Below are 14,103 nucleotides of genomic sequence, written 5' to 3'. Positions count from 1 at the left end.
GATACGGAGGAGAGCTTCACCGCTCCAACCCCCGCCAGCGCCACCGCTGTTGCGGTCATGCCTTTCACCATGCCCTATATCCCGGGGGCAGCCTGGCTACCCCAGTACTCAGGGGAGTCACATACCCTGCAGGACTTTAGAGAAAAACTGGATAGCCTCTTCCAGGTGTACCCCCTCACAGAAGAGCAAAAAGTAAGCATCCTGGTGGCCCAATTAACCGGGGCAGCCCAAAGGGAGGTAAAGTCCTGGCCACCTGGGGGGAGGACTGTCGCAGGGATACTAACCCGGCTGAGGGACACCTTTGATACCCGCACCTCAGCCGAGATCAAGCTTAGATTCTACGGGTGCAAACAGCGGGCACATGAGAGTATAAGGGACTATGCCCTGAACCTACAAGAGGCCCTGAGAGCCATTAAGCAGACCGACCCTGACGGCGTGGGAGACGAGGACAGGCTGTTAACTGAACAATTTATAGAGGGTTTATATTGCAATGCCCACCGAACCCAGTTGCGGGCAATGGCCTTACAGGACCCTCATCTGGGATTTGCACAGTTCAAGGACAGAGCCATCCGGGTGCTCCGAGAACCGGCACCAGGTGGCGTTGTGACCCACAGACGCCCCACTACCACCTACCACCAGGAGGCGACGCCCTTGTCGGCAGGGCCTGTGGGAGCTGATGCGCAGGCTTTGAACAATGACTCGGCTCCAGACCTGCACCATCAGGTCCAAGAGCTAGCTAAAAGCGTTGCTGCGCTAACCCGAACTGTGCAGTCTTTACAGGTTTCCACTCCAGGGAAGATCCAGCTGGCATCCGGACCGGAGGACATCCCGTGGCGTCGACCAAGGAGGACCCCACCGGCCAGAGGAAGACCCAGCGACCGATACAACGAGGACGGACGACCCATCTGCCGCCGCTGTAATCAACCCGGACATATGGCAAGGTACTGTCCTTTAAACTGGCACAACCTAGGGTAGAGGGCCAACCCCTAGGAAAAAGATCATCAGGCCCATCAAACTGGCGCGACAAATATGTGGGAGGACGTCCAGTCTTGCCTGTGGTACTGGATGGCATTCCTATGAGTGCCCTACTGGACACCGGGTCACAGGTCACCACCATCCCGTACGTGCTCTTCAAGCAGTACTGGAATGACTCGGATATTACCCGCTACCCTGACGACGACTTGAGTATCATCGCCAGCAATGGTCAGCCCGTGCCACAGATCGGATTTAAAGAGGTGACCATTAAAATTGGTAGAGTTGAACTGGCAGCACAGGGACTGATCATTGTAGACATTGACAAACACGAGAGTCACCCAAAGATAACTCTAGGAACTAATGTAATTGAAAATTGTCTTGCAGAGGTGATTTTCCTTTTACAGCAGGTTGCCAAGAACGCCAGCTCCGGCGAGCAGCGAGTGCTCCAAAAAGAGATCCGGGCACTGATGCGACAGCAACAGGTGGAACTCTCTGGCGGTGAGATTGGTAACGTGAGAATGTGTGACCCTTTCCCTATTGCCATGCCCCCAAAAAGTGAAATGATGATTTGGTGCCGGGCAGCTATTGGTCTGAGAGGTAGAGATTACCAGGCAATGGTAGAACCAGTTTACTCAGACAGTAGGCCCACCATCTTGACAGCACGGGGGGTGGTTAATGTACGCCATGGGAGGGTGCCGTTCGCATAATCAATATCGGGAAGAGGGAAGTGTACCTGCCCCGGTATGCCACGCTAGCCAAATTATATACCATTAACCAAAATGCTATACAATCTGTGGAACCCTTGCCTCCATCTCACCCGGAGGAAGGTAACGGCTCTAAGAAAACAATGGAGGACTGGTGTCAGCAACTACATTTGGGTACTGACTCCACTCCCTCACATCAGAAACAGGGAGTCTATCGGGTGGTTCAAGAGTACGAGAGAGTGTTTAGTAAACACCCGTTAGACTTCGGGCGAGTCAAGGGGGTAGAACACCACATCCCCACGGGAGACCATCCTCCCATAAAAGAGAGGTATCGACCCGTACCCCCTGCACACTATCAACACGCCAAGGGGATGCTTAGAGACATGAAGGAGGCTGGGGTGATCAGGGATAGCTGTAGCCCCTGGGCAGCTCCACTAGTCTTAGTCAAAAAGAAAGACAACACCATGAGGATGTGTGTAGATTACCGGAAAATCAACCGTATCACACACAAGGATGCGTACCCCTTACCAAGGATAGAGGAGTCTTTGGCTGCTTTAAGATCTGCTAACTTCTTCTCTACCTTGGATCTCACTAGTGGGTACTGGCAGGTTCCTGTAGCAGAGGCGGACCGGGAGAAGACCGCATTCACCACCCCGATGGGACTTAGCGAGTTTACCTGCATGCCGTTCGGACTCTGCAACGCACCAGGAACCTTCCAACGATTAATGGAGTGCTGTCTGGGCCATAGAAACTTCGAGACGGTCCTGTTGTACCTGGACGATGTCATCGTATATTCTAAGACTTATGAGGACCACCTGAAACACCTGGCGGAAGTGTTCGAAGCTCTGGCAAGCTACGGCCTAAAGGTGAAACCCTCCAAGTGTCACCTCCTGAAACCAAAGGTGCAGTACCTGGGACACGTGGTGAGCGCTGACGGAGTGGCTCCCGACCCTGATAAGATCACCGCAATTAAGGAATGGCCAAGTCCCTCCAGTGTAAAGGAAGTGCGGCAGTTCCTCGGGTTGGTAGGCTACTACCGCAGGTTCATCCCCGGTTTCACCAAAAAGGCAGCTCCTATGCAGGACCTCCTGATAGGCCAGTCCCGGAAGGCCAAAAACCAGAAGCCGCCCTTCAGATGGGAGAAGTTGGAAGAGGAGTCCTTCCGCCAGCTGAAGATGGCCCTCACGGGGGATGAAATCCTGGCGTACCCGGATTACAGCCAGCCCTTTATCCTCTACACCGACGCAAGTAACATCGGGCTAGGAGCCGTGCTGTCCCAGATCCAGCAGGGGAAAGAACGAGTAATCGCTTACGCCAGCCGAAAACTGCGACCCACCGAGAGAAACCCTGAGAATTACAGCTCATTTAAGCTAGTGTTCCTGGCAGTGGTGTGGGCAGTCACCGAACGCTTTAAGCACTACCTCGCTTCTTCCCGGTTCGTCGTGTACACGGATAACAACCCGTTGACACACCTGGACACAGCAAGACTCGGTGCCCTAGAGCAGAGATGGATGGCCCGTCTGTCCAACTACGAGTTCACAATCAAATACCGGGCAGGACGCTCCAATACCAACGCGGACGCCCTGTCCAGGATGCCAAACCTACCGGACGTAGGAGAAGATCCAGAGGGACTGGAAGAAGTCGAACTCCCTGCGTTCCACCGGCATGGGACTATCCAGTATTCCCACCGGGTAAGGAGTAAGCAAGCCGCTACGTTTAACCCCTTGCCTCACTACAACTGGGAGGAAACGCAAGACAGTGACCCTGCCGTCCGACTGGTGAAGGAGATGCTGACTCGGCCAGAGGCTCGCCTTGACCCAGACGCTCCGGAGGAAGCCAAGCAACTGTGGGCTGAGAAGAGTCGACTGTTCCTTTATAAGGGGAAGTTGTGCCGCAGAATGGTTAACTCCCGGATGCATGAACTAATCTGGCAAGTAGTGGTGCCACGAAGAGACGCAGCCATGGTGATGGAGGCATACCACGACGGGGCTGGACACTTCGGATGGAAGAAGCTGGAGTTCCTGCTGCGCGAGCGGTTCCACTGGGTAGGCATGAGGGGAACCATCGAGAGGTGGTGCAGAGACTGTGGCCCGTGCAACCTAAGAAGGAAGGACCGTGCCAGCCAGAAGACTCCCCTGCAGTCCATCGTCACCCGGCAGCCGTTGGAACTGGTAGCCTTGGATCATGTAAAACTGACCCCAAGCAGAAGTGGCTACGTCTACGCACTAACCATCGTGGATCACTACTCCCGGTTCTTGGTTGTCGTCCCCGTCAAGGACTTAACAGCTCGAACAGCAGCAAGAGCCTTCCAGCAGCATTTCTGCAGTCCACACGGGTACCCGGACCAAGTGTTGACAGACCAGGGACCTGCCTTTGAAGCGGAGGTCTTCCAAGAATTCTGCACTCTGTATGGCTGCCGGAAGATAAGGACGACACCCTATCATCCGCAAACTAATGGACTTTGTGAGAAAATGAACCAGGTGGTAATGGATCTTCTGAAAACGTTGCCCCTGGAAGAACGCAGTCTGTGGCCTGAGAAGCTGCCCGATCTGGTGGACCTATACAACCACATCCCGGTAGGTTCCACCAACTGTACCCCGGCTTACCTAATGAGGACGAGACCTGGTAAGTTACCTGTTGACTTGGAAATGGGAGTCCTGACACCTGAGGACACTTCACCAGAAGCAGACTGGGACACAGAGAGGCAGCAGCAGTACCGGAGAGTACAGGAGAGCGTGGAGCGAAGTCTCTGTCAGGCTAGGGAAAGACAAGAGAAAACTTACAACCAGTATGCTCCCGCTGTTCCCCTGGTACCCGGAGAGCAGGTCTTGAAGAGAAAAAGACGGCTCCACAAGTTGGACGACCAGTGGGAGAAGGACCCGTACACCGTACTGCCCTCAAGCCACGACAACCCAAAGGTCTGTACCATCAGTAAAGATGGAGGGGAAACCACAACCATTGTATCCCGGGATCACCTGAAGAAGTGTCCCGAACAGCTACGGAACCCTGAAGAGGAACAAGAAGACCCTCGACCCGTAGAGGAAAGGGAAGACATGGTTAATACTGTGCTCGGAGACTTCCCTCGGTCTTGGACTCAAGTCAATGGTGCAGTTGTGGTACCCGTACTCACCTTCCTCCAACCAGCATCCCAAGCACCTACGGAGCAACAGCTAGAGCTGGAAGAACAGCCGGTCCAGGAGGCAGAAGACCCCACACCAACAGACCAGGAGGATCAACCCTCTGCTTGCAGTGAGCCTGCCATATCCCTAGTGAGCCAAAGGGCCCGTAGACCGCTGCCCAGTTTACCCTTAACAGCTCCTACACCCTGTAGTTCAGGGCCAGACAGTCAGCTCCGTAGGTCCACTAGGGCCACTAGGGGCCAGTTACCCGCACGTTGGAGGATTTGAAGTGTATAAATTGTTTTATTTGTGGTTACCTGTTTATTGTTGCTTGTGTATAATTATGTGTTTCTAGTTATTTTTAGGAGTCCTTGGTGGATTTACCGGGAATCCTTTGTACATAGTTGGAGCGTAACCCAGGACGGACTAAAGACTGTTAAGGACTCGGGGCAGGACAAACCCCTACCTGGTTACGTCTCCCTGTTTTGGTGAAATGGACACCTTGCTTTTCTTCAAAGACTGCACCCGGTTACGGACATGCCGTGACCACCTTTATGTGTTTCTTCTTATTGTACTATTATTGTTGTTATATCTTGTTATGTTTTTCTAAAATATGTTTAGTCCCGGAGTACTAAATTTCACTAGGGGGGAATGTGGCACCCCAGGGGTCTGGTTTCCACAGTAATGTAATGTTATGTCTGAGAGCAGGTGGGAGGTCCTTTGGTCAGGGATCCTGTGCATGCCACACCTCCTGCCCAGTCTTGGGAGGGGAAGAACTTCCCCTATATAAACCCGGGGCTGAGGCAGGGTTAGGAGTCAAGGAGAGTAGAGACGAGAAACAGTCATAGGAAGAAACAGCAGAAGCTCAGTGGGAGCAATACTACTACGAGTCAGGGGCTGGCAGCTGCAGAGCTCGCCCTGACTGAGAAGCTTTCTTACCGGACCCGGCGTCCGAGGCTGTGGGGACTAACTCTTACCCAGCAGCAGAAGCCGACCGGCAGGGGATTTCAGGTCCTCAGGCCCAGAAACCCGAAGGCAAGGTCACACGCGTGGGACCAGCACCGCCATCGTGGAGCGGAAGCCATTAGAAGGCCCCGAGTCACCGGCCATACGGGTGAGCACCACACGGTACACTCAGGGACGTGGGCTACTTATACCCGCCTCTAGCAAGGTAGCCAGAAGAGTATCGTTAGTTTGGGAGGCCTACAACTCCGCCTGGCCAGGGGAGATCCCATCTGCTCAAGGACTGACCAGGCCCCAATCGCTAGCCAGTACTCCGGGAGGGTCTATCTTTGTCACCAGTAAAGACCCTGAACTACACAGTACCGTCTCCGAGTGGTTCCTGCTACCCCCATCATCCACGTCGGCTGCCCTGAGGCCATACCCCTCCCGTTGGGGGTTATACTATCACGCTGCACAATCCTATCACCGGCCTTAGCGGTCTGCCCTGCAGCAGCAGCTCCCTGGCTGCACTCAACGGGTGGCGTAGTCGTCCAACATCTACCGCTAAAACAGCGCCACTTAGTCTGACTCCCTGGGCACGGACCGGATCACCGCCACGAGACTACAACCCTCAAGAGATCCGGCTCCGGGTAAGCTCCCGCATGCGCAACGCAGCGCGACACAGGCCCAGGGGCGCTTCAAGGCCAAGAAAGGAAAAATTCTGCCGGGGTATGTAAACTTTTGAGCACAACTGTATGTAATGTCCCACAGCCATTGGCTGGGGACGTAATGGCAAGTGCGCGCGCTTGCCCTAAGGACTCGACCAGAAGCTCTGCTGGAAAAAGGCAGAGCATGGGGGAGGAAAGCGCCAGCTGCGGAGCGGGTGAGTGACCTGACACGCCGGAGTCCCTGCCTTTTAGAGCGGGGATCCGGCATGGCGCTAACACATATAGAGATAGATACAGGAACACAGTCTCTTTAAATCTTCTACTGGGTTTATTAAGAGTGCTGCATAAACCACGGTAATGTTAGCAAAAACAAACACGGCCTTCCCGGCCTAACAGGAAAACAAAACACAACCGGTAACAACGGGTTACCTGTTGCTACGGGTAACAACCCGCTTCAGAAACAAACCCAAAGTTTAGCTTTCCTTCACATGACAAAGCAGCTCAGAGCTTTCACCTCCAGGCCCATCCGACACCAAATGCTCTAAAAGGCTGGGAATTTATCCTTTGACCTCCTCCCTCTCTATAGGTGTTTAATCACCCTAGCACTAAAGATTGCTGACTAACCCCTTATCACTTCGTGTGCTGGAACATTTTTCCTATTTTTTTATTACTGAAGCTAACAATCTCAGTGCTACATATCTCCCCTCCAGTACTTTGCCAGTGACTTTGTCACATTTACCCCCCTCTGCCCAAAGCTGTAGGTTTTCGCACCTTCAGTTATCAAACAGGGAAGTTTAAACAGGGCATCTGCGTTACTATGCAGATTTCCAGGCCTGTTTCACATGAAAGATGAAGACCTGTATCCCTGAGCTTCAACTCAGAGAATGCCATGACTGCTTCAGGAGACAATTTGGCCATTGACGACTTGTCCCCTTAAGAAGGTCGGTCAGGGGTACGGCTATCATGGCAAAATTCGGGATAAACCACTGATAGTATTCCACCATTCACAGAAATGTCCGAACACCTGTTCCTTGGAGACTGGTTTCCGCCAATTTTGGACTGCCTCCGGCTTATTCACTTGCAGCTTTACTTTGCTTCTTCCGACAATATAGCCCAGGTATTTTGCCTCCTTTTACCCGATGGCACACTTCTTTGGTTTATGACAAACCACCCTTTCTTCATTGCATCCAGCACGGCCTGGACCTCCTGCAGATGACTTTCCCAATCCGGGCTAAATATCACAATACCGTCGAAGTATGCTGCGGCATACTTTTTGTGAGGGGCTAAGGGCAGGTCTATGGCCCTCTGGAAGGTAGCTGGGTCTGTTTGCAGCCTGAATGGGCTTCTGCTATACTGGAAGCAACCGTCCGGTCACTGTAAGAGGCTGTCTTCTACTTGGCACTTTGAGAGAAGAGAATTTTCCAGTAACCTTTCATTATGTCCAGGGAGGTGATGTATCTGGCTGGTCCTAGCTTCTCTATGAGTTTATAGTTGCGCAATATCGGATATGCGTCAAATTTAGCCCCCTATCTTTAAAATCACCTTGCAGCGGGCTTTGGGGATTCTATACGGCTTTTGGTTCACCTGCACATGTGATCCCGTCAGGATTCCATGTTCACCAACCTGCGTACATCTTGGCAACTCTGAAAACAGGTCCTGGTTCCGCTGAAGCAGTTCTCGGCACTGTTGTTTCTGGTGAAATTGTTTCTGCCACGGTGACACTCTTAGTGTCACCTTGTGGTCTGTCCAGCCAACATAGAGTTTCAATGTGGTTTCTCTGTTGCACTGCCTAGATGGATAGTGGCACAAAAGGATTTTGGAAGGGAGAGGTGGTAACGTTTAACTGGTAGGTGGGACAGGACTTTCAATTTCTTAGGATTTCACGGTGACATCTGGGCCAATAGAACCTTTGCATGACCCGTTCTTGAGTTTTGTCCACCCCCAGATGGCCACTCAAGACATGTGAATGGGCCCTGTCCAACACCCTTTGTCTATAGGGTCCTGGTACCAACAATTGCTAGTCTATCTCCTTCCTCACCTTAGTAACCCGGTACAATAAGTCCCCACTCAACATGAAATAGGGACACCTGGTGTCAGCCCCCGACTCCTGTGATATGCCATTTATAATGGTTACCTTATTGAATGCTTCTTTTAGAGTTAGGTTCCTATATTGGGTGAACCCCAAATTTTCTCTGGCCCTTTACACAGAAGGGAAACTCGTCAGACTCTGGGGTTGGTGAGACTTTTTTAGGGCCAACCCATTTCTTACCCAAATAATCGAGGTCACCGCCCCTCCCTCACAAGTCCTAAAACAACACAAAGTCCCGAACGATAATTGGGTGCAATAAATCCTGGACCACGCCGACCTCATGGGATTCAGTACCTCTGGCCATCTCAATGACCACTCTGGCCACCAGATAGTCTTTAGCATTCCCGTGGATGCAGCAGATGCCCACCTTCTTCCTGGCAATCAACTGGAGAAGGAGTGTGGCCCTCACGAGGGTCACCAAACTCCCTGAGTCTAGTAGTCCAGTCATTTGCAGGCCATTCAGTTTTACAGGACAAGTTTGGGGCCCCTTGCCTGGAGAACAGTCCACACTGCAAGCTGGATATGCTTAGAATGAACACCGGCATCCCATGCTACAGTCCATTTGCTCGGTGGTCAGGGGACACTGGGCAGCTATATGACCTGGGCCGTGACCTCTCCAGCAAATTACATCCCTGATACCTTTTGCATGACCTCCACCGCTCCCTTGGACTTTGGACGCCCCATCCCCTTTTATACATCCACTCTCCAGTATGGAATGGGTTGCCTTCCCACGGACCCATCGACCCCTCCCGATATCTTTCGACCAGTCCCACCAAGTTGTTCCAGGGATCTCCCTGGGCAACCCACGTCTGCATCGGGCTCAGAAGGGAGTGCACGAACCGGTCCATTACAACTCGCTCCACCATCTGTGCTGGTGTAGCGGACTCTGGCTGTAACCACTTTTGGGTGAGGTAGATCAAACATTTGGGAGCAAGGGGGTTTTTCATGGTGATATGCCTAGCGGTGAACCAGTCGTGCCCTGACAGACATTGCCACTCACAAGTGCGCCAAAATTTCCATTTTCAATTTTTCATATTCTTTGGCATCCTGTAAGGTTAAATCATAGTAGGCCTTTTGTGACTCCCCCGCTAAGTTTGACGCCAGGACTTCCACTTACTGCTCTGGCAGGAATTTCTAACTATAGGCGACCCTTTCAAAAACGGTTAAAAAGGCATCTATGTCACCACCCGATGAAATTTGCTGCAAGGCTCTCCTCACCGCCTTCGGGACAGAGAAATCATCAGCTGACATTGGAATCAAAGCCATTGACGTGCCACGAACCGCCTCTGTGAGTAAATCATCTGCTGCTGCTGTTGTCTACTGTTATGGCGACTGTTGTTGATGGTAGTGCTGCTGGTGCTGTTGATGCACTTTACGACTGTACTGCCGTGTATTATCACTGCCTATCAGTGTAATGCTAATGGCCCCATACACATGAGATAAGTGTTGTCTGATCGGTCATTTGGCAGACGGCTATCTCTCCCAACTCCCCCATACACACAAATGTTCCAGCTTTCCTGTGGTCTGTATGAGAGAGTCACCTCCAGACTCCTCTAGCGGAGAATTATCTACAGGAAGAACAAACGGATTAGCTTCTGAAATTTAGGATGCCAGATTCTTCTTTGCCTGACATCATCTGTCGGCAAGCCCCCAAACACATTATATAGTCTACCAAACCCCCCGAAATCAGTGCTTTCATGCCACTTTAGTCTAATGGGGACATTAAAATGTAACTTATTGGACGCTGTCTCTGGCCCGGCCTAATAGATTTTCGTATATTGCTGGCCCAGACACCATTATCAGGCATTTAAGTATCGTAGTAATTGGGCATCCCCATGCTATCGAGTACTTGGGGAAGGAGGGGTATTGGGCCAAACTCTGTCAAACATTCTGAGATTTGCTTTTGACAGCAACAAGTGGTTAAGCTGCCAGTTTTTTTTGTTGCAACCGTACCTGTGCCGTGCCTGAGGTGTACATCTATGTTCTGATGCCCAAAACAGGTTTTTTTTTTTTTTTTTAACATTTAAAAAAATAAGATGTATCTAATGCTTTTTCATGTTTTTTTATTACAAGATTTGTTGGTGCCAATTTTCTTTTGAAACATTTTAATTTCTGCTTTTTTCTGGTGTTTTTCTTGTAATATAGGAAAGCCTAAGGCCATAAATAAACCCCATAAAACACTGTACATGGAGACTTTGGTATCAAATAATTTCTGTCCGCGATATTTGTGCAAATAAAAAAGCTTTTATAAAAGCCTCAAACTTCTGTGTGTGAATCAGACATGAGATCTAACATGATAGAAGATGACAGTCCGGGGAAGACGGGAAACATTCATATAGACGGCCGGTGGAGATGTAGTCAGTGGCAAACTCTGGCCAAATATGTTTCTAGAGCTGTAGTAGATTCATCATTTAGTAGTTATTTCTCATGACACGTGTAATGAATATCTCCTGCAGTATTGTTCATGTTGATTCCAGTATCGGTAAATGAAACGAGAAATAGCATTATGGAAGTTGAGTCTTTGAGAAATGTATTCAGCTGAAGGCTCCGAGGAAAAAACTGCTTGTTATCTGTGGCCTAACATATATAGGTTTTATTATTAGATGTAAAGAAAAAATTAAATACTGTAAAATAATAAATCTACTCATGTTTTTCTCTTATTTCCAGTAATTTTATTATTACATGGGATTTTTATGATGTTACATTAGCTCATCTTCTTCTCATTCAGGTCTCTACAATATCAGATCCCTCAGTGAAGATCTTCTATATAAGAGAATTTTCCTGATTTACCCATTAAAGATGGATATGGACACAGAAAAGATGGCTGATAAAATATTACACCTCACCCTAGAGATCCTCTTCCGGCTTACTGGAGAGGTGAGATATTCTGATGACGTCACATTACATCATTCTTATCTATGGGAATAACAGATGGTCAGAACTGGAGAGGTGAGAACTCTGGAAATGTCTGTAGTGAGATTTATTAATGTGTCTCTCCATAACCAGGATTACACAGTAGTGAAGAAGACCTCTAGTGAGCGCTGTCAGGACCCAGTGTCTGAGGGATGGGGAAGACCCCTGAGCCCAATCACAGGACCTCCATTTCACCCCCTGATACATGAGGACATCAATGACCAGAAGATCCTAGAACTCACCTACAAGATGATTGAGCTGCTGACTGGAGAGGTGACACTGCTGGGAATGCTGGGACATTATAGGGTAACATTATGAAGGGATAGGGGCGATGACTGTATCATTGTATGTGTCAGGTTCCTATAAGGTGTCAGGATGTTTCCGTCTATTTCTCCATGGAGGAGTGGGAGTATTTAGAAAGACACAAAGATCTGTACAAGGACTTCATGATGGAGGTTCCCCAGCCCCTCACATCACCAGGTAATAGACAGGACTAAATACACACGGCCTATAATTATCTGTATGTAAAGAATGAATTCAGTCCCTGTATGTGTTTCCTCCAGATCTATCCAGTAAGAGGACAACACCAGAGAGATGTCCCCATCCTCTTCTTCCACAGGACTGTAAACAAGAAAATCCCAACTTTTCTGAGGATCATCAGGTAGATGGAGAGAAGATGTCTTGAGATCTCCCCAAGATGTGTAGACGGCTGTGAAGGTCTTGTGTTCAGTCTTGTTTTATCCACCAGTATTATATGTTTTTTACTTGTGTAATGAGAACGGTGGAGATGGCAGGATTAGAGCTGATCATAGATGTGACCTCTCCATCTGTCTGTGACTTTTACAATATTTATTTCAGGGTGAAGATCTGACCCATACTAATACTACAGAGACATATGTGAGGGGTGATGAGCGGTGTAAAGAGGAGAATCCTACATATGACTACCCAGGTGAGTAGTAATCACTAAATGCAGAGAAGTCACAGATTCTTCTCAGACACCGGCTGTGGCTGCTTTATCAGTGGTGTAGTCCGGCCGTATCACAATCGTGTAATCACCATTTTGCCTCTAGACCACAACATTCTCCTCCACCAAAAACTGTTCAAATGACTTTGGGTATTGAAAGCCCTTTTCTATAGAACTTACAACCTGGAAGATCCACCTACCCCCTGGGATTAGAAGATACTGATTCTTACTTTCCCAAATCTGTAAACTACAAAGCCAAATGACAGTGTACATAAAATGTGTTGACAAGTTAGAAAATCACTTGAAGAAAAATATTATGATGGGCCTGTTAGAGAAAGCAGAGGGTAATGATGCTGTTGGCTTCCTAGAACCCTGATATCTTATTGGTTGAATCTACCTTCCCCCCTTCTGTGCTGCTGAATGTGCTCATATGGTCCCTACAAGACCAGGTCCAGTCTTTCTGGCCAAACTTCACTTTTATGATCGACAACATTAAATGTGCAGTGAGGGACAAGTGTCAATTTGTGTTGGCATGGCTCGAACCCTGGTTTCATGGATTCACTCCACGTCATAAATTACATTATGTTTTTAATCCTAAGGAAGTCAGATTACTGCACAATCTCTCCTGAAATGGGGGCACTAATACTTTCTGTACTCTTCTTGTCAGGACTCCTAGTAGCTCCAATGGTCCAAAATAAATGAGTGCAACTCTGGTTTAATGTTGGAGCTCTCCCCTCATACATACGTTGTTGTTGGGGATGTAACATGTTTTTTTATTCTATATCTTTTTTACACATTCATTCTGTATGATCGTTTCATTGTGGTGGGATCAGCCGGCCTTACTTATGTGAGTCTGTAACTCCCTGGTAGTCTTTCAAAAAAGATCTCCATTACCTCTTATGAATGCTCGTGGTCTATATTTAAGACACCTCAGCTCTGCACTATTATAAAAAGTTCTCTTTGAATGTCTAATATTTCTTCTTGAAACTCATCTGACAGAAAATATTGTTCCTTACGATAGTTTAGATTGCCAAGAGCCACCGAGCCCCATACTCTAATTATCCCAGAGAGATTTCACCACTAGTTACTCATTTTATTCCTTAAGAAGACTGTTGAGTTTGATCATTTTAGTAGATGTATTATTGTCTATAGTCACAGTTTTGCCCATCATCCTTTAACCCCTCTACATGGATCTGGACTTACAGAGAGACCCCTTGGCTTGGACCACGGTGCTATCTGCTGTTGTGTGGTGTGAGATGGAAAGAAGAATAGTCTGTTAGCTGGGTCAGAACCAGGAGGGCAGAGAAAATACTAAATCAGAAGACACAAGAGTAGTCAGTAAGCAGGCCGGGGTCACAACAGGAAACTGATACACAAGCCGAGAGCTGAGCACAGAGGACTGACCCAGAGGAGAACAAGGCTGGATCTGGCAGCTTCCGGAAATATGCTTCCAGCTTTAGTAGGGTGTGGTGCTCTCCAATTGGCTGAAGCAGGGAGCAGATTACTCCAGCTGGACAGCACACACACCTATACTGCTAGACTGGATGGTACTACTGATCCCAGGCACCCTAATCTTAGTGGCTGGACAGAGCCTGCACCGCCCAGAGCTTCTGGTTCCGATTAGTGTTGAGCGAGTATGTTCAATTAACCCTTTCGCCGAGTATGCTCGGGCCGAGCTCCGAGTATTTATAGCTGCTCGGTGATATGGTTGAATCGCTCCCGTGTGCAT

General features: G+C 49.2%; 1 protein-coding gene and 1 pseudogene across 1 annotated transcript in view; both read left to right on the top strand.

Annotated features, from left to right (window-relative positions):
• The window catches only part of LOC141212804 (gastrula zinc finger protein XlCGF66.1-like), a 28,782-nt gene extending 16,419 nt beyond the window's left edge, over window positions 1–12,363 (top strand). The window contains exons 2-6 of the mRNA XM_073665110.1: window positions 11,226–11,374; window positions 11,504–11,683; window positions 11,767–11,890; window positions 11,974–12,127; window positions 12,269–12,363. Coding sequence (XP_073521211.1) covers window positions 11,297–11,374; window positions 11,504–11,683; window positions 11,767–11,890; window positions 11,974–12,095 — 504 coding nt within the window. The 5' untranslated portion in view covers window positions 11,226–11,296 and the 3' untranslated portion in view covers window positions 12,096–12,127; window positions 12,269–12,363. The remainder of the gene's footprint in view (window positions 1–11,225; window positions 11,375–11,503; window positions 11,684–11,766; window positions 11,891–11,973; window positions 12,128–12,268) is intronic.
• LOC141212805 (uncharacterized) overlaps window positions 1–14,103 on the top strand; it is a 62,864-nt pseudogene that overhangs the window by 43,950 nt on the left and 4,811 nt on the right.

The sequence above is a fragment of the Phyllobates terribilis genome, unplaced genomic scaffold (genome assembly GCF_046119375.1).
Source record: "Phyllobates terribilis strain yellow unplaced genomic scaffold, ASM4611937v1 Scaffold_186__1_contigs__length_3700242, whole genome shotgun sequence".
Classification (NCBI taxonomy): Eukaryota; Metazoa; Chordata; class Amphibia; order Anura; family Dendrobatidae; genus Phyllobates; species Phyllobates terribilis.
This window is presented reverse-complemented; position numbering and strand designations above follow the sequence as displayed.